Genomic DNA, 23,225 nt, shown 5'->3' with positions numbered 1-23,225 from the left:
GACCATCGGATACAGTATATTCAAATTTTGTTGCGTTACAAAGTAGGATATAATTGTCCTTTTTTTGTCACTGATCTACACAAAATAACTCAATGTCAAAGTGAAAAGAAAATTGTATACATTTGTACAAATTAATAAAATAAATCATAAAAATGTCTTTGTCATGGAAAGCCTAAATAAATTCAGTAGCTATGATTTGCTTAACAAATCAAATAACAACTGCAATGCAGTGCTTGACTTGGGCAGGAGCTCACTGGAGCTGAGTTACAGCACCTCAAATTTTCTACTGCTGGAGCTCCTGTTCCTCTTATAGAATATTAGCACAAAAGTATTGTGGAGCTTTTATTTTAAAGGATTTTCTTTTGTAATTAATACAAAACAAAAGCACACAAAAAAACAAAAAAAAACACTGCCAGACATATGAAATTAAGTATTACTTAAGCAAGAAATGGGACAAGATTAGAGCAACAATTACAGTTACAACAACAATAAGCGTTATGGGTCAGTGTTCGCAGTCAGTCTCTGTCCAGACAGTCCAGAAACGGACTCCAAATCTTGAGAAATCTGCTGGAGGAGTTAGTCCTGAAAAAACAAATATTTTTCTAGTTAATGGTGTTAGTCATTTATGCTAGCTATCTACAGAAGCAAGGGGGAGTGGGTGACTTCCATTCTGTGAGGATAATATTTTTTGCAGCCACCATTCCAAACATCAGAGTCTGTTGTTCCTCATATGTTGATCTTAGAACAGACTATGTGCAGCCAAAGAGAGCTGCATCAGGTTCAATGGCCCTCTCATATACCTTTGAATACCAATCAAATATGTTCTTCCAAAAATGATTAAGTAGGGGGCAGAACCAAAAAGGATGAGTTAAATAACCTTATGAGGCTTTACATTTGTTGCACAGTGGGGAGACCTGGGGGTAAATTCTATGTAATTTGGTTTTGGAGTAATGAAGTCTATGCATGACTTTGTATAGCATCAATTGATATCTGGCATTGATGGAACAGGAGTAAATTCTAGACAGGGCTTCTCCCCATAGAACATCTGAGATCTCAATAGACAGGACTTCTCCTCATAGTTCATCTGAGATCTCAATATTTAACTCTTTACCCCAGGTCTCTTTGAGAACAGGAGTGAATTCTAGCCGGGGCTTCTCCCCATAGAACATCTGAGATCTCAATAGACAGGGCTTCTCCCCATAGATCATCTGAGATCTCAATAGACAGGACTTCTCCCCATAGATCATCTGAGATCTCAATAGACAGGACTTCTCCCCATAGATCATCTGAGATCTCAATATTTAACTCTTTACCCCAGGTCTCTTTGAGAACAGGAGTGAATTCTAGCCGGGGCTTCTCCCCATAGAACATCTGAGATCTCAATAGACAGGACTTCTCCCCATAGATCATCTGAGATCTCAATATCTGTGTAGTTGGAGAAAAAGGAGACAAACTGTGAGATAGTGCTTTGAGTTGGAAGGGCACTGTAGCAATTCATAAAAACAAATGTTGTACATGGATGGTGTCAACATTTTACATTTTCCCTTATATATAGTGTCTGACTTGTAGATAACGGAAAAAAATGTGAATGGGAGAGTTTGAATTTATTATTTAATTGGATGAATGATTTTAATTGTCTAATCTATGTATAAGTCTTCAGTTGTGGCCAGTCCCTTCTTCCTAAATTCAACAAACACCTTATCAGACCGAGATGGAACAAAATAATGATTAAACCATATCGGTTTGGTCAGCATGTTAGGCATAATATTTAGCTAATAAATGATTTGGTTGATATGCATAAGCTTCTAACTTTAAGGCTACACATCTACTGTTCTCTTGCAAAATTACGCACCTGGCCCTCTGCGGCCTCCCAGCCATTCCTCTTAGCTCTCTAGGAGGCCCAAAGCTAGACACTTATTTCGTTTTTATACTAATATCCAACAGCCTATTCGAGGAGAGATGCTTGCTCTTGTTTGTTGAATGTAGGCCTAAAATACAGCAGCCAAAAGAACTGGCAAGGAGTTTGAAAGGACAGAGAGCGAGCGTGCAATGGTGTGATCACATTGGCTGATGATGATAGCATGATAACAAAACCTAGGCTATAGATCATGTACGCTCTGATTAAGAAACAGCAATAGGACTACAATGTAACAACATTGCTAAATATATTTCAAAAGCACTGGTCCTCTTACATTTTCATTCCATGTTGCAATATTTAATGGAATATCTAATACAGTCTGCTCTGCCCTTACTCTCTTTCATTTTACATTCAACAGGTGGAACACTGAGGCAGTTTGAATAATGTGGGAATATTTTTAAGTGGAGTGTTGTAGAGGAAATGAATATTCATTACATACTATGTTTAATTAGACATACTATGCTGTTTTTTACTTAAAAATTGTCCATTGTTAAAAGCAAGTATTTATTTACTGACACAAACGGATCTTGTGTGACTTAGTCATAAATCTGAGCGTACAGATGTATGAGCCACTTGGGTGTGACCGCAGTATGTGACCTTCTGTGTTTACAATCGACAGGAATTTAGCTATGTGTGAATTGCCGGGAGGAACAGAGAATGGAGATATCAGCTATCTTGATCTGCACAGCTAAATTACTTTTTACAACTCTGTTTCCCGGCCCTGATTCTGCACATCTGCTAACTGTCACATAGATAAGAGGATTTACTTTCTATGAAAGGAAAGAGACAACTGTGTTCGTTGGGCTTTTCAACTCGGAACTATATGAGTGATTGTTGAAATTGTTCAATTTCTGAAAATCTTATAATGAAGTTGTTGTTTGAAAGAATCTGCAGTCTCTTTTCCTATAGAATTTATACCACAGTGGATAGGCTGAACTGATTGCATTTACACTGAACTAAGATAGGAATAAAATTCAAGCTAATCCACCTAGGTGTTCAGGTCAATCTGCTTACATTCCGAACTCAATGCGCATTGTGCGCATTTAGACCTGAGATTAACGTGTGTTTCTTGTTATGCGAATACAAATGTGCATACAGTTCACAATTTTAATGCAAGGAAAAACACTATTTGATCAAGTCTCTTTCACTATTTGACCTATAAGTCATTTCCACCATTAAAAGCAATAGGAAATATTCCTACTTTGAGAGAACTTCTCATAACTATAGACATCTACAATACAGCTTCACTTACTGGCACACAACACAAAGGAGAGGCTATGGCCATGTTTGAAAATTAACTCTCATTCCTTCCTTATTAAGGTCATCACTGATCTGACATGACTTGTTTCTGAAAGCAAACTTTCCCCTATCCAGACATGTTACATCAGCAATTATGAACACAAGGAAGGTCAGAGATTTACAATCAAGCCTCAATTTTGACGCTGCAGTGTCTGAATCAGGCGAGTTTGAGCACATCCTGCTGTACCATGGCTCCGATGCGTTGAAGATCTCCTGGAGCAGGGCCTTGCACATGAAGGTGCAGGTGGTGACAAGTTTATTCTTCTTGTCCACATGGGTCTATGGAGTGATTTCAGTGCCAACAGATATTGTATTTATTTATTTATTTACCCCTTTTTTCTCCCCAATTTCGTGGTATCCAATTGGTAGTAGTTACAGTCTTGTCTCATCGCTGCAACTCCCACACGGACTTGGAAGAGGCGAAGGTCGAGAGCCATGCGTCCTCTGAAACACGACCCAACCAAGCCACACTGCTTCTTGACACAATGCCCATCCAACCCGGAAGCCAGCCGCACCAATGTGTCGGAGGAAACGCTGTACACCTGGTGACCTGGTCAGCGTGCACTGTGCCTGGCCCGCCACAGGAGTCGCTAGTGCGCGATGAGACAAGGATATCCCTGCCGGCCAAACCCTCCCTAACCCGGACGACGCTGGGCCAATTGTGCGCCGCCCCATGGGCCGCCCGGTTGCGGCCGGCTGCGACAGAGCCTGGTAGAAATTGTATTTTAATTTTATAATTTTGAATACGTGTTAGGACATTGAATTTGAATTCAATATTTTTTCATTTGTAATGCACAAATTGAATCATCATTATGATTTGAAACTGAATTGAATGAATATTGCATTCAGTTTTCAAATTACATTTAAATTTAATTCAATATTCAAATTCAATAATTATATATTTAGTTTCAATATGGTAGATATTGCATTCATTTTCTGTGTATCAAGTTTACCAAAGTTTCATATATTCAATTTCTCAGATGCATTCAGATTCAGTTTTCAAATTCAGGTTCTAAATTCAGGTTCTAAATTCAGTTTCTAAATTCAGGTTCTAAATTCAGTTTCTAAATTCAGATTCGAAATTCTGTTTCTAAATTCAGACTCAAAACTGCTCTAAACAACATCCTGGTACTTTGCCAGTCATGAAAAGTAGAAGAACAATGATAACTAACTCACTTCCAGCCAATCGCAAAGTAACACAGGTTACCACCTGACCTCATTAATGGCCATTGCGACGACTGCCATTGCGACGACTGTCTTTCCTGGCAGAAGAAGCAAGAGACAGTAGTAATTACTGAGCAGTCATATTAACTAACTCTTCTAAGAAAGGAGTCGTAGCCAGGGGAAAATGGCGTCCCTTGAGAGGGCAAGAACAAGATGTATGTCAGGAGAAGTGCAATATTATTATAAGGAGAAGTGTACTAGGAGTACGGAGGAGGAATGGAGGGAAAAGGAGGCAGAGGAGGTCGAAGAGAGAGAGGGAGGAAGAGGGTGAGCTTGAATCCGTAAAAAATGTCAGAAAAAATGTATATGGTTTGTTAAAGAAGGATAGAAAGTGTAAGCAGAGTGAGCTGTATTGAAGACAGGAGGAGAAATGGAAGTGAGTGAGAGCAAAGTATCGGGGATCGTATGTGTGGTGAAGTTCTCGGAGCCCAAGGGTCAGAATAAAGATGAGATGTGATGGTAGGAGTGACATTTTTGTCAAAAGTGGACCCTTGCCTTTTGGCTGATCCATTTGTGGTTTCAGAGTGTGTGAAAAAGGAGTTGGGTGCTGTGGAATCGGTGAAGGTATCCAGAAGTGGTCTTGTGATAATTGTTTGTGTTTCTGCTGGTCAGAGGGAGCAGGTGCTCTGTGTTAAACGAATGGGGACAAGACATGTGAATTGTTTTGCTGTCAAGAAAAGGGCACAATTAAAAGGAGTCATTATTGGGGTAGAGGTAAATGTGGGTTGACGAACTGAGGGGGAAGATTCCCAGTGTTTGTGATGCTCTTCATTTGGTGAGTCGTTGTCTGTTCTTTTGAGTCTTTGCCCGACAAAGTGGATGTTAGAGTATATTCTGTAAGTTATCCCGTACAAGCTTTTGTGCCGAATACATTATGTTGTTACAGGTGTTAAGCTCATGGGCATGTGGCAGCAGTGTGTAGGATAGAGGTTACTAGGTGTGAGAAGTGTGTAGAAGGGCCTGAGAAAAGGTAATGTGTAGCATAGGGGTGTCATGTGTTAATTGTAGGGATGACCATGGGGCTGGGGATCAGAAATGTCTGGTGCGAGAGAGGCAGGTTGAGGTTTCCAGGGTTAGAGTAATGCAGAAGTTGTCATATTCTGAGGCAGTGAAGAAAGTAGAGGAAGATGGGTCAAGGGGAGGGATCCTGAGAGTAGTGGTGTGTATAGTAGAGTTGTACCAGTACATTTATAGCAATGGTTGTCAACTGTTCTGCAGGGATGGAACGTAAGTCACAGAAAATGGAGGTTTTGGTGGCACCTACAGAGATGTATTTGGGTGTTCGAGACCTGACTTCAGAAGAGTTATAGGGTGTGTTAAGTAGTGCTGTCCCATCCTTTCAGGCTGTCTGCCTGAGGCCGGACTAAATAGATTTAAATAGTGGAGTAGGGTTGTGGGTTTTTAGTGAGTGTAGGGTTAGATGGTAGGGTATTTGTTAATTAATAAATGTTTCATTATATTTATTTCAAGCAAAGTATACTCCAGTCTAGTAGGTGGCGGTAATGCAACATTTATTGAATGCCAAACGCCGATAAACCTCATCGAAGAGACAAAGGAGACAGCAACACGGAAGTACGTGGGAAACGTCTGCTTGTCTTCTGTGGTTAAAAGAAGTGTCGAGATGAGACCAACGGTGGTTTTAACGTGTTCAGTCCTATTTTACTATCTGGAGATTGTACATTCCCGAGATGTCCATGGAAAGCAAGAATGGCCGATTCCTTACAGGTAGTTATGGCAAATGTTCAATTCTAAGAGGTTAAATTAAAAGTAAGACAGCTGCTGCCATCCATGTTTAGCCAAAGTTGAGCTGTCTTCGACAACATGTCATGTGATACCTGTCTAGCGAAGATGTTTTTTTTTTCAAGCCCTGTCAGTGTAGGCAGATGAAAATGGTTAGTTATAATAATCTTTGGTGTAGACCTATATTTTCTAACCACTAACTAGCTACCAATCCAACCCTCTAACAAACTGTAATTGACATTGACAGGCGATTTGATTGTCGTCCCGCTGCGGACTCGTACTGTGAAGCCATGTTCCCCTTCTGCCCCACCGGCGACAGGGATGGCCGGATCCCCTACATGAATAACTGGGATGTCATCTCGGTATTTCGGATGCAAACTCCAGTGTGGGAGTTTAAATATGGATCATTGCTGGGGAAAATGGTAAGTAGTATGTTTCGTTTTTTGGGGGAAGTTGCACAGCTGTCATACTGTGTGTGACTCACACCAGAGACACACCAGGGTTTCTGTTAGCTGGTAATAGCTGTTTTTTTTGGAATAATAAATAAAATTGGCATTGTCCGATTTTGTTCGGGACAATAAAAGAACGCGAAATAATGCTTTTTAGCCTATTCAATGATACATACCAGTTGATGGCAATACACTTAACAAAAATATAAACTCAACATGTAAAGTGCTGGTCCCATGAGTTGAAATAAAAGATCACAGAAGTGTTCCATGTGCACAACAAGCTTATTTCTCTCATTTTGTGCACAAATGTATTTACATCCCTGTTAGTGAGCATTTCTCCTTAGCCAAGATAATCCACCCACCTGACAGGTGTGGCATATCAATAAACTGATTAAACAGCATGATCATTACACAGGTGCACCTTGTGCTGGGGACAAAAGGCCACTCTAAAATGTCCAGTCTTGTCACACAACACAATGCCACAGATGTATAAAGTTTGAGGGAGCATTCATTTGGCATGTTGACTTCAGGAATGTCCACCAGCGCTGTTGCCAGAGAATTTAATGTTAATTTCTCTACCATAAGCCGTCTCCGTCATTTTAGAGAATTTGGCAGTCCAACCGGCCTCACAACCGCAGACAACGTGTAACCATGCCAGCTCAGGACCTCCACGTCCGACTTCTTCACCTGACCAATAGAATAAGTAAACTTTTCTACTATGAGGGATAGTAGATTGACATAGGCGGCGTGTCCATAAGGCTTAAGCTTTCCCTAAGTAAATTGCGAAAATTATAGCCTACTCCTGTCTATATAGAAATAAATGAAACCATTCAAAATAGGCTACTATTTTGAAGATTGATCATTAGCTTTCCCTAGCCTTAATTTTTTATAATGGTGGATTTTTTTTAAATCGCATTGCCTACAGTTGGAAGGGAAGGCATTAATTGCGCATGGGCTGCAAATACAAGTTGTCGAGTTGCAACTGTCAGTGAAAAGTAGAGGCCCAGCCAGGCATATTGCAATATCTCATTTCTATCGCAGGAAAACATACAGTAGTTTGGAAAGCAAATGGCTATTACTGTAACGAGAAGACAATGAAAATACTCATGTCATGTTGTTATAAAAATTCAACTTAATTGAGCGAACAACAGTAGGCCTATAGCGCATCTTATTGGCACCAGCGGAGAGCATTGGCCATAACCCCGGTGACTGCGTATATACACTTCATCATTGTTGTGTCAGTGCCATTTTAAGTTAGTTTTTGGACAATCATTTTCTTCTTCAGTTTAGTTGGATGTCATTCTATTTGTGTAGGCCTATTATATGGACAATGTCGTTTTTTTAAGGTCTTTTTGTCAGAGTAGGCTACCCTGTAATTTGTCGTATTAACAAAATATTCTGCAAATGTCATATAAAGTGTAGTAGAATTGTGTGTATATATAATGGGTTTTTCCTGTGCTCAGCCACCCAGGCCTCTTTTTTGCAAACAGTGAGTTATTGTCTAAATTGTGACTATCCAATCTACTCATCACATTACGAATAGTAGGCTATCTTGCATAACTCTGCAGATGCATGGAATGCTTTATTATAAATGTGCATGTTTGTTGAAAATTTGCTTCCACAAACTTGAAACTCACACACCAACTATGCATAGGCTAGTGATTTTGCTTTTCATTACTCATCTTGTTGGCTGACTTGATGTTCTGTTAAGATTATTTGACCTTTATTTAACTAGGCAAGTCAGTTAGGAACAAATTCCTATTTTCAATGACAGCCTACCGGGGAACAGTGGGTTAACTGCCTTGTTCAGGGCAGAAAGACAGATTTTTTTTACCTTGTCAGCTCGGGGATTTGATCTTGCAACCTTTCGGTTACTAGTCCAATGCCCTAACCACTAGGCTACCTGCCGCCCCAATTACCATCATCTAAATGTGATTTCTGTCATTCTGGGCACCGTTGGGTGGACGCCCTAATCAGGTTACACACCCAATGCATGTGGGTCCAGTAAATTTCTCATGTCTGGTAAATTTAAATGTCTGCCACTACATTTTGTATAACAGAAACCCAAATGCACACACACACACACACACACACACACACACACACACACACACACACACACACACACACACACACACACACACACACACACACACGATTCCTGGTGCATTACAAATCTCTGTAACTGATTTGATTCTCTCACTCCTAGCATATCATGCATGATGCCATTGGGTTCAGCAGTGCTGAAACGGGGAGAAACTACACCATGGAGTGGTATGAACTCTTCCAGCTGGGCAACTGCACCTTCCCTCACCTGAGACGTGAGACTAACAACCCCTTCTGGTGCAACCAGGGAGCTGCATGCTTCTTTGAGGGGATTGATGACATCCACTGGTCTGAGAATGGCACCTTGGAGAAAGTGGGAGAGATCTCAGGTAACAAGACTGAGTAGGCCAAGGGCAATGTGAACTCTGGTAGTATTGTCTTTTAGATCTTTTGGCAGCCTGGTTGATCCATTAGGATCGGCAGGTAGCCTAGTGATTAAAGAGCGGCTAGTAGCCTAACGGTTAAGAGCGTTGGACTTGTAACCGAAAGGTCGCTGGTTCTAATCAGGTTCTAACTAGGTGAAAAATCTATCGATGTGCCCTGAGATTAACCCTAATTGCTATGTGAGTGTCTGCTAAATGTAAAAATGAGGACGTGGAGGGTGATGCACTTAACTTTGTTTAATAACTAGGCCTATCATCACTACTATGCTCTGCTGAAGACCAGACTTTGACAATAAAGTCAACAAATAACTAATCAATGGGGTTGGAATGTTAGGTGTAACCATCACCATATTGATTCCTTTAGATCTGCAATCACTGAAGGCATAGGGTGTGAATGCAGCATTAATTACTTATTGTGCATGTTAGAGTTTTGCAAACCCAAACTCCCCTCTGGTATGATAAATAACGATTACTGTCTCTCCTTCTAGGTGGCCAGTTCAACGAGATGGCCTTGTGGGTCCAGGACGACAACCAGACTGGGATTTATTATGAGACGTGGACGGTCCGCTCAGACCCCGGCCCCAACGCCACTGTGTGGTTTGACTCCTACGACTGCTCCCAGTTCGTCCATCGCACCTACAGGTATCTTGCTCAACAGCGAGCCAAGCTGTCCAGCCGATTCCAGACCAACTACACTAAGATCTACCTGTACAGTGGGGAGCCGACCTACTTGGGGGACGATGATTCTATCTTCAGGGAGCCTTCTGCGAAGACCCTGGCCGAAGACATCCGCAAGTTCTATCACCCTTTCCGACCACACCAGTCGTACATGGACTTTGTCCTCAGTCTCGCGGAGGCTTATCAGAAGGTGGTAGAGGAGAAGAGCTTCTACTTGTACTATAACTTTGAATATTGGCACTTACCCATGAAATCTCCATATGTGCAGATCACGTATGAGGAAGTGCCTTTGCCGTAAGGCCACAATTTGTAATTGGTTTTTCAGCCAAACTTCAGCCGAGCCACTTCTTTGCAATAAAGCTGAGGGATGGGGCTGGACATTTTTTTACCACTCAAAGTCAGATGGAGCTATGGATCGAAGGACTATCGTTAATTGAACTTGCCATTCATTGAACCGCAATATTGAACTTTGTCACATGTGCCGAATACAACTGTAGACCTTACTGTGAAATGCGTACTTACAAGCCCTTAACCAACAGTGCAGTTCAAGAAAGAGTTAAGAAAATATTCCCCAAATAAACTAAAGTAACACAAAATAACAACGAGGCTATCTACAGGGGGTACTGAGTCGATGTGCGGGGGTACAGGTTAGTCGAGGTAATTTGTACATTGAGGTATGGGTGAAGTGACTATGCATAGATATTAATCAGCGAGTAGCAGCAGTGTACAAAACAAATGGAGGGGGGGGTCAATGTAAATAGTCTGGTAGCCAAATGTTTAATTGTTCAGTAGTCTTATGGCTTGGGGGTAGAAGCTGTTAAAGAGCCTTTTGGTCCCAGACTTGGCGCTCCGGTACCGCTTGCCGTGCGGTAGCAGAGAAAACAGTCTATGACTTGAGTGACTGGAGTCTGACAATTTGTGGTGCTTTCCTCTGACACCGCCTAGTATATAGGTCCTGGATGGCAGGAAGCTTGGACCCACTGATGTACGGCTGTATGCACTACCCTCTGTAGCGCCTTATGGTCAGATGCCGAGCAGTTGCATCACCGCCTGATATGGCAATCGGTCAGGACGCTCTTTAGCTCGATGCGAATGTTGCCTGTAATCCATGGCTTCTGGTTGGGATATGTACGTACGGTCACTGTGGCGACGACGTCGTCGATGCACTTATTGATGAAGCCGGTGACTGAGGTGGTATACTCCTCAATGCCATTGGATGAATCCCAGAACATATTCCAGTTTGTGCTAGCAAAACAGTCCTGTAGCATCCGTGTCATCTGACCACTTCCATATTGAGCGAGTCACTGGTACGTCCTGCTTCAGTTTTTGCTTGTAAGGAACTATTCCATATTGCAACTTTTTAGGTAGAGACAGCAATGCACGAAGTACACAGCAATATCTGGCAGACTTCCACAAGTAAGAATGTAAATGTTTTGGTCCTGCAATTTATCACATTGGAGCAGTGTAAAGTGCACATGCGCAAATATTTTTTGAGTGCATTTTCTTGCGTTGCGCTCATCTGCAATTCATCCTGCTGCTCGTGGCAATGTCATATTGCTGAGCCTCTTAACTTTCCATTTGACTGGAATGTAGTGCAATTAATTTTTTTTTTTTTATCAGTATGGGAGTGTTTGTTTAAAAAATGTACGCATAGTTTATGAATGCTGGGATTGAAAATGCGCTGAGAAAGGCCATTGCAAGAAGGGTTTTGTGTACTTGACAGGATAATAGTGTTGCTATGCACAGTCCTGAGATTCTCATCAGCAGTTTTTGTTTAGGCAACGTTTGTATAACTGCGTTGGAGCTGTCAAACCCCTGAGTGGCTGCTCTTCTCGTCATTGTCACAAATCCACACTCGTCCTTAAATCCCACCTGCGTTAAAAATCAGAATGAGAAAGTGTAGGCGACAGAAATAAAGACGCTCAAATTGAAAATCATTTAACAAAAAGGATTGACATCAGCCTAATCGAGGTGTAGAATAAAAACACACATTCCAGTGTTAGAACTTGTAACAAGGTAAATCTACACGCAATACTGCATAATGACAAAGCAAAAAAACTTTTGTCTTTAAGATGCATTTGAAATACAATTTAAAAAATCACATTCACATAAGTATTCAGACCCTTTACTCAGCACTTAGTTGAAGCACCTTTTGCAGCCTCGTAATTCTTGGGTATCACAGTACAAGCTTGGCACAACTGTATTTGGGGAGTTTCTCCCATTCCTTCTCTGAAGATCCTCTCAAGCTCTGTCAGGTTGGATGGGGAGTGTCGCTGCACAGCTATTTTCACGTCTTTCCAGCGATTTTCGATTGGGTTCAAGTCTGTGCTCTGGCTGGGCCACTCAAGGACATTCAGAGACTTGTCCCGAAGCCACTCCTGTGTTGTCTTGGCTGTGTGCTTAGGGTCGTTGTCCTGTTGAAAGGTGAACCGTCGCCCCAGTCTGAGGTCCTGAGCACTCTGGAGAAGGTTTACATCAAGGATCTGACTGTACTTTGCTCTGTTAGTCTTTCCCTCGATCCTGACTAGTCTCCCAATTCCTGCAGCTGAAAAACATCCCCAAAGCATGATGCTGCCACCACCATGCTTCACTGTAGACGTGATGCTCGGCATTCAGGCCAAAGAGTTCAATCTTGGTTTCATCAGACCAGAGAATCTTGCTTCTCATGGTCAGTCCTTTAGGTGCCTTTTTGTAAACTCCAAGCGTGCTGTCATGCCTTTTACTGAGGACTGGCTTCCATCAGGCCACTCTACCATAAAGGCCTGCTTGGTGGAGTGCTGCGGAGATGGTTGTCCTTCTGAAAGTTTCTCCCATCTCTACGGAGGAACTCTGGAGCTATGTCAGAGTGACCATCGTGTTCTTGGTCACCTCCCTGACCAAGGCCCTTTGCCCCCAATTTGCTCAGTTTGGCCGGGTGGCCAGCTCTACGAAAAGTCTTGGTGGTTCCAAACTACTTCCATTTAAGAAAGATGGAGGCCACAGTGTTCTTGGGGAATTTCAATGCTGCAGAAATGTTTTGAACCCTTCCCCAGATCTGTGCCTCGACACAATCCTTTCTCGGAGCTCTACGGACAATTCCTTTGACCTCATGGCTTGGTTTTTGCTGTGACATGCATTGTCAACTGTGGGACCTTTTTTTTAGATAGACAGGTGTGTTCCCTTACAAAACATTTCCAAGCAATTGAATTTACCACAGGTGGGCTCCAATCAAGTTGTAGAAACATCTCAAGGATGATCAATGGAAACAGGATGCACCGGAGCTCAATTTCGAGTCTCCTAGCAAAGGGTCTGAATACTTAGGTAAATAAGGTATTTGTTTTATGTTTTTATTTATAATACATTTCTAAAAAACCTGTTTTCGCTTTGTCATTATGGGGTATTGTGTTTTAGATTGAGGGAAAGACATTTATTTAAGCAATTTTAGAATAAGGCTGTAACGTAACAAAATGTCAAAGTCAAGGGGTCTGAATACTTAGTTGAAGTCAAAGTTTACATACACTTAGGTTGGAGTTATTAAAATGTGTTTTTCAACCACTCCACAAATTTCTTGTTAACAAACAATAGTTTTGTCAAGTTGGTTAGGACATCTACTTTGTGCATGACACAAGTCATTTTTCCAACAATTGTTTACAGACAAATTATTTCACTTATAATTCACTGTATCACAATTCCAGTGGGTCAGAAGTTTACATACACTAAATTGACTGTGCCTTTAAACGGCTTGGAAAACTCCAGAAATGATGTCATGGCTTTAGAAGCTTCTGATAGGCGAATTGACATCATTTGAGTGAATTGGAGGTGTTCCTGTGGATGTATTTTAAGGCCTACCTTCAAACTCAGTGCCTCTCTGCTTGACATTATGGGAAAATCAAAAGAAATCAGCCAAGACCTCAGAAGAAAAAAAAATTGTAGACCTCCACAAGTGTGGTTCATCCTTGGGAGCAATTTCCAAACGCCTGAAGGTACCACGTTCATCTGTACAAACACCATGCAGCCGTCATACCGCTCAGGAAGGAGACGCGTTCTGTCTCCTAGAGATGAACGTACTTTGGTGCGAAAAGTGCAAATCAATCCCAGAACAACAGCAAAGGACCTTGTGAACATGCTGGAGGAAACGGGTACAAAAGTATCTATATCCACAGTAAAACGAGTCCTATATCGACATAAACTGAAAGGCCGCTGAGCATGGAAAAAAACGCCATAAAAAAGCCAGACTACGGTTTCCAACTGCACATGGGGACAAAGATCATACTTTTTGGAGAAATATCTTTTGGTCTGATGAAAGAAAAATAGAACTGTTTGGCCATAATGACCATTATGTTTGGAGGGAAAAGGGGGAGGCTTGCAAGCTGAAGAACACCATCCCAACAGTGAAGCATGGGAGTGGCAGCATGTTGTGGGGGGTGCTTTGCTGCAGGAGGGACTGGTGCGCTTCACAAAATAGATGGCATCATGAGGCAGGAAAATTATGTGGATATATTGAAGCAACATGCTCAAGAGATTTAGTCTGGAAGTTAAAGCTTGGTCGTAAATGGATCTTCCAAATAGACAATGGCCCCAAGCACACTTCCAAAGTTGTGGCAAAATGGCTTAAGGACAACAAAGTCAAGGCATTGGAGTGGACATCACAAAGCCTAACCTCAATCCTATAGAAAATGTGTGGGCAGAACTGAAAAAGTGTGTGCGAGCATGGAGACCTACAAACCTGACTCAGTTACACCAGCTCTGTCAGGAGGATTGGGCCAAAATTCACCCAACTTATTGTGGGAAGCCTACCTGAAATCTTTGACCCAAGTTAAACTATTTAAAGGCAATGCTACCAAATACTAATTGAGCGTATGTAAACGTTTGACCCACTGGGAATGTGATGAAAGAAATAAAAGCTGAAATAAATAATTATCTCTCCTATTATTCTGACATTTCACATTCTTAAAATAAAATGGTGATCCTGACTTAAGACAGGAAATTTTTACTAGAATTAAATGTCAGGAATTGTGAAACACAGCCAAATACATTTAAACTCAGTTTACATAAACTTCCGACTTCAACTGTATCAAAGGCACCTGTTCACCATCTTCCCTAGCTTGTCTCCCCCTGTCTGGTATAGGTACCCCCCACCCCCCTCTCTCTCTAGTGAGCTTTCGCTCGCCTAGGCTCAATCCTAGGCCCCCACGCTCTTCTCAATTTACATCAACAACATAGCTCAGGCAGTAAGAAGCTCTCTCATCCCTTTATATGCAGATGATAGTCTTGCACTCAACTGGCCCCTCCCTGGATTTTGAGTTAAACGTAAAGCTTTCTTAGTATCCAACAAGCTTTCTCTGCCCTTGTTCTGAACACCTCAAAACAAAGGTCATGTGGTTTGGTAAGAAGAATGCCCCTCTTCCCACAGGTGTTATTACTACCTCTGAGAGCTTGAGGTAGTCACCTCAAACAAATACTTGGGAGTATGGCTAGACGGTACACGGTCCTTCTCTCAGCACATATCAAAGCTGCAGGCTAAAGTTAAATCTAGACTTGGTTTCCTCTATTGTAATCGCTCCTCTTTCACCCCAGCTTCCAAACAAACCCTGATTCAGATGACCATCCTGTCCACGCTAGATTGCGCAGATGTAATTTATAGATCGGCTGTTAAGGGTGCTCTCGAGCGACTAGATGTTGTTTACCATTCGGCCATCAGATTTGCCACCTATGCTCCTTACAGGACACATCACTGCACTCTACTCCTCTGTAAACTGGTAATCTCTGTATACCTGTCGCATGACCCACTGGTTGATGCTTATTTATAAAACCCTCTTAGGCCTCACTCCCCCCTATCTGAGATATCTACTGCAGCCCTCATCCTCCACACATTCTGTTAAAGGTCCCCAAAGAGCAGATACCTAGTTGTTCAACTGAAGTGTGTCTTCCACATTTAACCCAACCCCTCAGAGGTCTGGGGAGCTACCGTAATTGACATCCACGGCTTCAGCGCATGGGGAACGGTGGGTTCTGCCTTGCTCAGAGGCAGAACGGCAGATTTTTCCCCCCCCCCCTTGTCAGCTTGGGGATTTGATCCCGCAACCTTTCGGTTACTGTCCCAACGCTCTAACCACTAGGCTACTTGGACACATCCCAGGGTCGCGCGTCTTTTCAGTTCGCTGCAGCTAGCGACTGGAATGAGTGGCAACAAACGCTCAAACTGGACAGTTTTATCTCAATCTCTTCAGACTCAATCATGGATACTCTTCTTGACAGTTGTGGCTGCTTTGCATGATGTATTGTCTGTGCCCTGTTTTGTGTTGTCATGTGCTGCTGCCATGATGTGTTTTGTCCTATATTTTTAATCCCAGCCCCCATGCCTGCAGGAGGCCTTTTGGTAGGCTGTCGTTGTAAATAAGAATTTGTTCTTAACTGACTTGCCTAGTTAAAGTAAGTGTGTGTGTGTGTGTGTGTGTGTGTGTGTGTGTGAGAGAGAGAGAGACACACAAAATATAAATGTTTAATGAGCTGATTTTTTTTTTTATATATATTTTTTAAATCTTATTCTGTGCACATTTGTTTGCATCCTTGTTAGTGAGTGTTATTCCTTTCCCAAGATAATTCATCCAACCAAGCCATATCAAGAAGCTGATTAAACTGCATGATCATTACACAGGTGCCTGGGACAAAATGTGTGGTTTGGTCACACAACGCAATTGCCATGTTGACTGCAGGAATGTCCACCAGAGCTGTTGCCAGAAAATTCAATGTTAGTTTTCCTGCCATTGTTGTTTTAGAGAACTTGGCAGTTATGTCCAACAGGACCCACAACCGCAGGCCTCGTAACCACGGGACCTCCACATCTGTCCTCACCAGGGTCTTGACATGCAGTTGGGCGTCGTAACCGACTTCAGCCGGCAAATGCTCACCTTAGATGGCCACTGGCATGCTGAAGTGTGCACTTCACGAATTAATCCCAGTATTCTCGTTATTGGTATTTTATTAAGATCCCCATTAGATGTTGCAAAAGCAGCAGCTACTCTTCCTGGGGTCCACACAAAACATGAACCAGAATGACAATACAGAACATCAAGACCTCAACTCAAGGACAGAACTACATTTTTTTTAAAGGCACACGTAGCCTATTAATACAAACTATCTAGGTTGGCGGTTTATTTGAGCAATAAGGGCTCTATATAATACTGTACTCTTTCTTGAATTTGAAAAGACCCCTGGTGGTGTGTGTGGTGTCAGCTGACTCTGCAAACAATTTGGGATTTCCAACACAATGTTTCTTATAAAAAGAAGTCATGCAGTCAGTCTCTCCTCAAGTCTTAGCCAAGAGACTGGCATGCATGGTATTTGTATCAGCCCTCTGATTACAATTAAGATAAAAATGTGCTGCTGTTCTGGGCCAGCTTAACTAGGTCTTCCCTTGCAGCATTGGACAATAATCAAGATTCGACAACTTGCTTTTTGGAGTGTGGTGTCAAAAAAGCAGAGCATCTCTTTATTACGGACAGACCTCTCCCCATCTTTACAACTATATGTTTTGACCATGACCGTTTACAATCTTAAGTAACGGCAAGTAATTTTGTCTCAACTTGTTCAACAGCCACACCATTCATTAGACTCAGCTGAGGTCTAGAACTTAAGGAATGATTTGTACCAAATACAATGCTCTTAGTTTTAGAAATGTTCAGGACCAGTTTTACTGGCCACCCATTCCAAAACAGACTGCAACACTAAGGGTTTCAGTGACTTCATTAGCTGTGGTTGTTGATGCGTATATGGTTGACTCATCAGCAAACATGAACACACATGCTTTGTTTAATGCCAGTGACAGGTCATTGGTAAAAAGAGTAGAGGCCTAGAAAGCTGCCCTGCGGTACACCACACTTAACATGTTTTACATTATAGAAGCTTCCATTAAAGGAAACCCTTTGAGTATTATTAGATACAGTTGAAGTCGGAAGTTTACATACACCTTAGCCAAATACATTTAAAATCCTTTTTTCACAATTTCTTAGATTTAATTCTAGTTAAAATTCCTTGTCTATAAATATATAATTTGTGGAGTTGTTGAAAAATGAGTTTTAATGACTCCAACCTGAGTGTATGTACCCGACTTCAACTGTACAATACATGATCCATTGGTTATTAAAGAAACTATAAAACCCTGACAGAGGGTGCAAGAGAAATAAGTAATATATTCATATCAAACACACAGCATTTTATATACAGACACATTGGGACTTCCTTATCACATACTGAATAGTAAACAGTCAATGGTACTGTATGGCGTATACTGTACTGTTTAAGGTAATGTCATAACTTCTCTCCCCATGATGCAACCACTCACGCTAGACATAGCAAGTTACTTGACTGGAGGGACAAACATCCATAACAGAAAGCCAAGGATTAAAATCTAGGACAAATAATTACATTCAAAAACGAAATGTGCACCTGAATCACTTAGGTAGACTAACTCGTGCTAGCTACATCAAAACAGATGGATCACCAGACCATGATGCTCTCAATCTGCCCAATATTCACCCTCTTATCTCACTCCAAACTCTTCTAACAAAGTTATTTTATTTGTACAATATATGAATATTCATATTTACATGTCATTTATATATATGCAATGTTATCTTTTTAAACTATATTGATTTATTTCCCATGTATTGCTTGATAAAATTGTAATGGTAGGTACATATCACATCAGAACCCTAAATCTCAAATTTGGGGTGGAAAAAAAATGCTTTGCGATCGGTACAGTCCAAATGACAAAATATTAGCAAAAGGAGACATTCCATGATGAACTTGTGTAATGGCAACACGTTTTGTTTTCTGTATGAAAATAAATTACTTATGGGGACAAAACCCCAAAAACAGTCTAACCACTGATATCTAGGAAATGTTACAACCCACTAAATCAACAGGCTTCATTCTTCCAACCAGTTACTTTCTCCCAACTAGTAGGCCTACTCTTTCTAATTTTGGTATACATTTAAGGTGCTTACAACCATAACTAACCCCCAGAAACCATTTCTAAACTGAAATTAAGGATTTGTGAATCTGACAGGGATATAGATAGATATATCCATCTATAATAAACAACTGTACACCTTCACCGAACACTTCAAATAGCATACGGGTTTTGCTTTCTCTTGTACTCATCCTCACCTACACTTTGGCTACCCAGGAAACAGCCAGTAACTAAGTTCACTGGACCAGAAGACATGCCTAGTCTGGCACTAGCTAGTGATAAGCTAATTTGCTGCATTCAAGAACCTGATTTCACCCTTGATGTTCTAGATTAGAATTCTCCCAAGGAAATTCCATTCTGGGGAACCGGTCAGGATCGACAACTGAGAATATATCTAAAGTTACCAGTCCATATAGGTGCATCATGAATGAGTACAAGTAGCTTCACATCCCCGATTGCCCTTAGTGTGAAATGTCTGATATCATTTTAGATTCAGATTACTTTGAATCACTCTTTCATCTGTTAAATACAAACAATTGTGGCAACTGAAATTACTCAAACACCAACTATGTGTTGCAAAAATTGCAGAGTTCCTGTCCAATTCTTAGCCTGGCATCTTTTAGCTTATTCTGTTGTAGTGTCGGGTAGCATACCTCACAACATGCAGCTTCTAAATGTGGAAGACATTTCAGTTGTACAACTGACTAGGAATCCCCCTTTCCCTTCCCACCTACCCATCTCCACAAACAGTTCAAAGGGATTGAAAACCGACAAACAAAACAAAATCACAACCAGCCTAAAAGCCAGTGACCCAATTTACACTTTTAAAACACACTGGCTTCCAGTCCTCTCTCCACCTTTTAATGGTCTTTGAATTGATTGTCCAATGGACGTATAAGGAGTGTCTGAGCCACGAGTTGAGGACCAATGAAATCAGATACCCTCCCTCTCACAAAGTTTGTGTCATCACCCCCTTCATTTGAGGAAGACTGATAAAAATACAAATGTGTAAATGGTAAAATACCGTACACATTTAGTAATGACAGCATTTCCAAAATGTACGTTTTTCACGAGATTGTATTTAGAAATTTGTGAAAGGCAAACTGACAGCCGCAACCAACCATAGACATAAATCCATAGATGGCTGTTCCCATTCAAGTCAAGACTGGAAACCATTGCTAGTGTACCCATGAGTTAATCAGTCAAATGAACAGTCAAATTGCCAGGGTTATAGGTTAAAAAAAACTATTCTATGGATTATATGTCTATGGCCACAATGCAACAAGCTGTTCCACAGATAGGAGCGAGGAAAAAGATGCTCGTACAGTGATAAGCACACCAAAGACGGCACTTCTAAAAGCCTATTTCATACCATAGCCTGCTGAATTTCCCAGATTTCATTTTGATTTCGGCACAAATTAAAATGTGCCACTGACTCACCCATGGATGGACGTTTCAGCATTGTCTCAGTGAAGAGTTTGACTAACCATGGGCAGTTACAAGCCTGCTAGAGTTAGCGGCAGGTGGACAAGCAATATCCACCATCGTAGTATGGATGAAGCCTGACCTGGAATGTGAAGCTAACTGAAGCTGGTTAGCTTTATAAAAGCCTGAGTAGATCTATACTGAACAGAAATATAAACGCAACATGTAAAGTATTGGTCTTATGTTTCATGAGCTGAAATAAAAGATCCCAGAAATGTTCCATATGCACAAGCTTAATTCCCTCAAGTTTTGTGCCCAAATGTATTTAGATCCCCATTAGTGAGCATTTCTCCTTTGTCAAAATAATCCATCCACCTGACAGGTGTGGCATATCAAGTATCTGATTAAACAGCATGATCATTACACAGGTGCACCGTGTGCTGGGGACAATAAAAGGCCACGTTTTGTCACACAACACCACAAATGTCTCAAGTTGAGGGAGCGTGTTTGCAAGCCTCAATCCTGCAACTGTGCTGCCTGCTCATTCTGATTGGGTGGGCCTACCCATGGCTGCACCCCTGCCCAGTCATGTGAAATCCATAGATTAGGGCTTCAGTTATTTATTTTAATGATTATATGACTGGTAACTTAGTCAAATCGTTTAAATTGTTGCATGTTGTTTATATTTTTGTTCAGTATAGCTGGCCTCATAGTACACCACTCAGGATAATTGGGGCTACCTCTTCTTAAGAAGGTGTGCTGCAGTGCTGTGTAGTGGTGGCTGTCTTGTGTGGGCAGCAGGGGCTACAACCCCGGTCAAAATAGGGTTGGTGTTTTCTAACAGATGCGCTATATCAATAAAATCAGCCATAGCATAACTGTTTGTACCATGAGTTAACAAAAAAACTCCACCCTGTGTCCCTGACCAGTGTAGCCTCTTACGCCTGGGGGAGGGGTGTGCTCCTCTACCACAAAGCCATACAGTACAGAGTTTGGAAAACTAGACTGTGTTGATGCAAAATATCCCATAACAAGAACTTAATACATTTCATGGATGTGATCAATAGAAAATCTGGAAAATCAGTTTTGTCCGAGCTCTAGGAGACAGGTCAGTTTTAAATATACTGAACAAACATAACTGCAACAATTTCAAAGATTATACTGAGTTACAGGTCATATAAGGAAATAAGTCAATTTAAATCAATTCATTTCACATGACTGGGAATACAGATATAATATATCTGTTGGTCACAACAGATACATATTACGTGTGTAAAAAAATAAAAAATACAAAAATAAAAGCCATGGAAGAACTGGGACATTTTCAGCTTCCAGGAATTGTGTACTGATCCTTGCGACATGGGGTCGTGCATTATCATGCCTCAGGATCCCGTGACGGTATTTTTGATAAAATGCAATTGTGTTCGTTGTCCGTAGCGTATGCCTGCCCATACCATTACCCCACAGCTACCATGGGGCACTCCGTTTTCACAACGTTGAAATCTCTAAACCGCTCGCCCAAACGACACCATACATGTGGTCTGCGGTTGCGAGGTCGGTTGGGCATACCGCCAAATTCTCTAAAACCACATTGGAGGCAGTTTACGGTAGAGAATTAAACAAAATTCTCTGGCAACAGGTCTGGTTAACATTCTTGCAGTCAGCATGCTAATTGCACGTTTACTCAAAACTTGACATCTGTGGCATTGTGTACTGTGACAAGACTGCACATTTTAGAGAGTGGCCTTTTGCCCCCAGCACAAGGTGCACCTGTGTAATTACCATGCTGTTTAATCAGCTTCTTGATATGCCACACCTATCAGGAGGATGGATTATCTTGGCAAAGGAGAAATGCTCACTAACAGGGATCTACACAAATTTGTGGACAACATTTTCGAGAAATAAGCTTTTTGTGCATTTGGAACATTTCTGGGATCTTTTATTTCGGCTCATGATACATTGTAACACTTTACATGTTGCGTTCATATTGTTGTTCAGTGTATATGAATGGAGTATACAGTGAGAAAGGTAGGAATTCCTGATTAATCAGGAAAAATAACATCCCTGAAAAATTCCCATTTTAAATAGAACACGATTATCTTCGGTTGTTCCTTCGCTGCCAACATGGACACCACGGATGCTTCGAACAGAGTTTCAAGGTGGGAAAAAAAGAGAAAAGTATGTCAAACTGTGTACAGTAAATCCACAGCCCCCTTCAACGGCTCTACCAGGTGGGCATCATGTCGGGGAACCAGACACGGCCGAGGTGCTTTGACACCTCCCAGTGGATTTCGTCCAGGTTGTACTTGTGGTCGGGAATCAGCACCTCCTCCATGATGGACAGCTGGGACAACCTCCGACCGCACATCTTCACAAATTCCACGAACGCGCTGCACGACACCTCACACTCCCCAAGTCCAATGGCCGACAGCTGGGTGCAGCGGTTGGCGATGCGGATTAGCTCCTCGTCCAGCGGCCGCAGCCCGTTGGCGCACACCACCAACTCCACCAACCGGGGACAGTGGAGCCCCACGCGGCCCAGCACATCCTTACTGACTGAGCGACCAAAGTAGAGGTGGGTGATGGGGACTTCCTCCCTGAAGAAGGGGCCGAACTCGTCCTCGTAGAGGAAGAAGTACATAACCAGGTTGAACTTCGGCGAGTGGCACACCATAGCGTCCCAGCTGGACTTCTTGATGGTGTGGAAGTGCTGCCCGGGGTTCTCGCTGACCACATCAATGCGGAGATGCTCCAGGTGCACATGTTTCTCAGAGGAGAGGGCTAATAAGAGCTCGTCACTCAGCAGGTGGTAGTTCAGCGCCAGCTCCCTCAGGCCATGGCACTGGTCCGCCACACACAGGATACCTGCACACACAGCAAAGTTTGGTTTAGAAATATAGTCCTGTTATTACTCCAATTATAACATTATATGTCCATATTAATTCTAATTAGTTCAGTTTTAAATGGTGTAACACTAGAAGAGCCGAGACAGTCATTTTGACTGCATATGAAAGAAATTGAAATCTCTGCAATTTTTACATCATGCCCCC

General features: G+C 41.8%; 2 protein-coding genes across 6 annotated transcripts in view; one reads left to right on the top strand and one right to left on the bottom strand.

Annotated features, from left to right (window-relative positions):
• The first annotated feature begins 5,987 nt into the window (after positions 1–5,987).
• Positions 5,988–18,655, top strand: cln5 (CLN5 lysosomal BMP synthase). The gene is made up of 4 exons (XM_014163764.3): positions 5,988–6,166; positions 6,429–6,603; positions 8,840–9,065; positions 9,608–18,655. Exons 1-4 carry the CDS (start codon positions 6,063–6,065, stop codon positions 10,093–10,095), a joined length of 993 nt encoding a protein of 330 aa, XP_014019239.1. The 5' UTR covers positions 5,988–6,062; the 3' UTR covers positions 10,096–18,655.
• fbxl3a (F-box and leucine-rich repeat protein 3a) overlaps positions 17,571–23,225 on the bottom strand; it is a 34,583-nt gene continuing 28,928 nt past the window's right edge. For all 5 annotated transcript variants that reach the window (XM_014163765.3, XM_045704974.2, XM_082966915.1 and 2 more), the window contains one exon: positions 17,571–23,040. In XM_014163765.3, the coding sequence (XP_014019240.1) occupies positions 22,400–23,040 (641 nt within the window). In that variant the 3' untranslated portion in view covers positions 17,571–22,399. The remainder of the gene's footprint in view (positions 23,041–23,225) is intronic.

This window comes from Salmo salar, chromosome 21 (assembly GCF_965601325.2).
Source record: "Salmo salar chromosome 21, fSalSal1, whole genome shotgun sequence".
In the NCBI taxonomy this organism is placed as follows: Eukaryota; Metazoa; Chordata; class Actinopteri; order Salmoniformes; family Salmonidae; genus Salmo; species Salmo salar.
The sequence above is the reverse complement of the archived record's forward strand: the minus strand, read 5'-3'. Positions and strand labels throughout refer to the sequence as shown.

Bases quoted from the DNA above. Each gene is read 5' to 3' on its own strand.
- cln5 (XM_014163764.3), top strand. From the start codon at position 6,063: ATGAGACCAACGGTGGTTTTAACGTGTTCAGTCCTATTTTACTATCTG. The intron at 6,167-6,428 runs GTAGTTATGGCA...TGACATTGACAG, and splicing joins GAATGGCCGATTCCTTACAG to GCGATTTGATTGTCGTCCCG. The intron at 9,066-9,607 runs GTAACAAGACTG...CTCTCCTTCTAG, and splicing joins GAAAGTGGGAGAGATCTCAG to GTGGCCAGTTCAACGAGATG.